Source organism: Nicotiana sylvestris, chromosome 2 (genome assembly GCF_000393655.2).
Source record: "Nicotiana sylvestris chromosome 2, ASM39365v2, whole genome shotgun sequence".
NCBI lineage: Eukaryota > Viridiplantae > Streptophyta > Magnoliopsida > Solanales > Solanaceae > Nicotiana > Nicotiana sylvestris.
Window position 1 is genome coordinate 94,414,689 of NC_091058.1, and position 2,919 is coordinate 94,417,607.

General features: G+C 30.9%; 1 protein-coding gene across 1 annotated transcript; it reads left to right on the forward strand.

Moving 5' to 3' along the window:
- Positions 1-842: 842 nt before the first annotated feature.
- On the forward strand, positions 843-1,995 carry LOC104223728 (heavy metal-associated isoprenylated plant protein 22-like). Its single transcript, XM_009775213.2, has 3 exons — positions 843-1,010; positions 1,179-1,254; positions 1,679-1,995. Exons 1-3 carry the CDS (start codon positions 936-938, stop codon positions 1,969-1,971), a joined length of 444 nt encoding a protein of 147 aa, XP_009773515.1. The 5' UTR covers positions 843-935; the 3' UTR covers positions 1,972-1,995.
- Positions 1,996-2,919: the final 924 nt, after the last annotated feature.

The following is a 2,919-nucleotide window of genomic DNA, read 5'->3' on the forward strand; positions in this document are numbered from 1 at the left end:
TATCCTGTTTCTAAAAATGTTACTACTAGTATTTATTATTGTATCGAATTAAAAAAACTGAAACACTCCCAAATGAAATCCACATCTTTTGTGCACAATTAAAGGAACGGGCGACATCAAGGAGCCAATAATTAGGGGCATTATATTGGCCAACATTAATTGATAAATAATTGAAAAGGCAAAGCCACACACCCACTGAGCGAAAATGAAAGCAAACATAAAAGTACTTTACAACAATTTTCCAATTAACACATCCCAATAAATAAGTAAAGAGTTACATAAAGGGTCATCATTTCGGGGCACATTTGCATCTTTCGTGGACAATTTCTTTAGCAAAAGTAAAATTAAAGAATGTAACACCATTTTTATAAACACAATACGCTCTTGTCTTACTTTTTAGGATTTAACTTCTGAGTCTAACATGATCATATGTATATAGTTTTTCCACATCAGGTTAAGGTAATCTACTATAATAGATAATTTTCGTGCAATAATCTTGATTTGATAACACAAAATAATAACAACAACAACATACTCAATGTAATCCCACTTTGTAGGGTTTATGAAGAATAGTGTGTACGTAGATCTTACTCCTACTTTTTAGGGTAAAGAGACAGTTTCCAATAATATAAAAAATCGATTAAATACTCGTTACGATCAATTAAAAAACTAATAATATATATAAAACTCTCTATGAGTATATATAAATTAAATTCATTCCTTTATTAAGTCCCACAAACACTTGATTATGTATATCATATTCATTCTAGCTTTTGGCCCTTCGTTGTCAATATATAGTCTCATCCACCGAACCAACTTAACTTCTTGCCCTCCCCATAAAACCCACAACACAAGTCTCTCCCTTTCTCTCATTTATATATATTGTTCACTACTTGCATTGCTTTCCCCCAAAGATAAGTGAAATTCGAGAGAATATGGGTGTTCTTGATTATTTTTCAAACTTTTGCTATGATACCAGCATACGACGTAACAAAAGGAAACCATTGCAGGTACTTTAATTTCTACTTTCTACTCATATTTTTACCCTCCAACGCTACCTGCTGCTAAGATTCAAGTTGAATATCATCTTAATTTGTCCACCCCTTTATTACCTTTTTCTTTTTTTTTTTGTTTAAATTGTCTACCCTATTAAAATTGCTTTTTTTTTTCTTTGTTAGACGGTGGAGATAAAAGTGAAGATGGATTGTGATGGATGCGAAAGAAGAGTCAAGAATGCCGTTAAACGGATGAAAGGTTCTTACTCTGACTATCTCCAAGAATTGTAATTTGAAATGATAGAAGAAAATAAATATAATTAGTTAACTCCATGCTTAGAGTTATATGAAATTATTTTTACTTTGAAGTGGAGTTGCATGTATGTTAATTCTGTGGGGAATAACCTGTGTTTAATTTAGAGTAAACCAATTGTACTGTCGAAAAATGGAATACTGGTCTAGAAGGAAGATGAAATGCTTCTATTTCAAGTGAAGAAAATTCATAACTTTATGCCTTTAGCTCTAGACGTTTTTTTACCATTTTCTTGCTAGACGTTGAAGCTTAAACACATGACCCTGAGATTTTAAACTTATGGGTTTAATTCTTTTAAGTTATTGGTTCTAAATTAATATTTTGAATCCTTACTTAATTACTTATATACTACTCCTATTTGATTTTGCAGGTGTGAAAACAGTGGAAGTGATTAGAAAGCAAAACAGGGTGATAGTGAGTGGTTATATTGAAGCACAGAGAGTGTTGAATAGAGTAAAAAGCACAGGAAAAAGAGCAGAGATGTGGCCATATGTTCCATATAATTTGGTGTCCTATCCATACGTAGCTCAGGCATATGACAAAAAGGCGCCTTCTGGTTTTGTGAAAAATGTACCACAGGCACGTCTTACCCCTAATGATACTGAAGAAAAGATTACTTACCTTTTCAGTGATGACAATCCCAATGCTTGTTCTATTATGTAATTAAATAAATAAATTCATTCTCTATATTTTCTTTTTCCTACTTAATTCCAACATCATCTTTTTTTCTTGTTTGGTCTTTAGGAACAGAATTTTATCTACTTGTCTCATAATTATTAAGATACAACCAATGGAAGATTACCTTTATATATGAAACGTTTTGTTGCGCCTTACTTGAATTTGAAGAAGCAAATTTCTCTTGTATTTGGTTGTTCAAAACTTGCGCATCATTAAACTACATTTTAGCTACACGTTGATTGGGTAAAAATTATTTACACAAGAAGACATATACATGCATGTAATTCTAGATGATGACATTGATTAGTGGTAAGTAATTTGTTACAATAGGTAAAATTACATTATTGATATAAAAATTATTAAAATGTCAGTATATAACATATATCTTCATTTTTTGTTCCGAATGATTTTTCACTATAATTATTTTTTTATCATCTCCCGCATTTGAACTGTTATCAAAGTGGTAACAAATATTATACCATCATTTAATTTCTAAAATTCCCGAAATAATCACAATTAATTGGGATAACAACTTTACCGAACAAATTTTTTACTACTTTTATTCTAGCCTTTTACTGCAACACAGCTACTTAATATTTAGTCAGTAGTTATTTGCATATTCTTTTGTTCAGGATTATTAAGGTGGGGGAAGAGAGAGAGAGAGTGTGTATTGAGCCCTAAATTTAAGGAACTTTCAATGCAGTCTCCTGGAGTTTAGCCAGTCAAAGGTTCTTTTCTACGCTCGTTTATGTCTTGTGTTGAGCACAATGATGTTAGAATTAATTAAACACAATAATGTGATCATATTTCTTCCTTCTTTTTTCTTTTAAATAATTTTCCGAGTGAAATTACCCCTTGAATATTGAAGAAGAAAATATAGAAAAATTTAAAAAATGGTCAAAACATGTTGACAGTGTCCAAAAAAAGAAAGAT

Coding starts and splice junctions, on each gene's coding strand:
- LOC104223728 (XM_009775213.2), top strand. CDS start 936: ATGGGTGTTCTTGATTATTTTTCAAACTTTTGCTATGATACCAGCATA. Junction 1,011..1,178: donor ACAAAAGGAAACCATTGCAG/GTACTTTAATTT, acceptor TTTCTTTGTTAG/ACGGTGGAGATAAAAGTGAA. Junction 1,255..1,678: donor TGCCGTTAAACGGATGAAAG/GTTCTTACTCTG, acceptor TTGATTTTGCAG/GTGTGAAAACAGTGGAAGTG.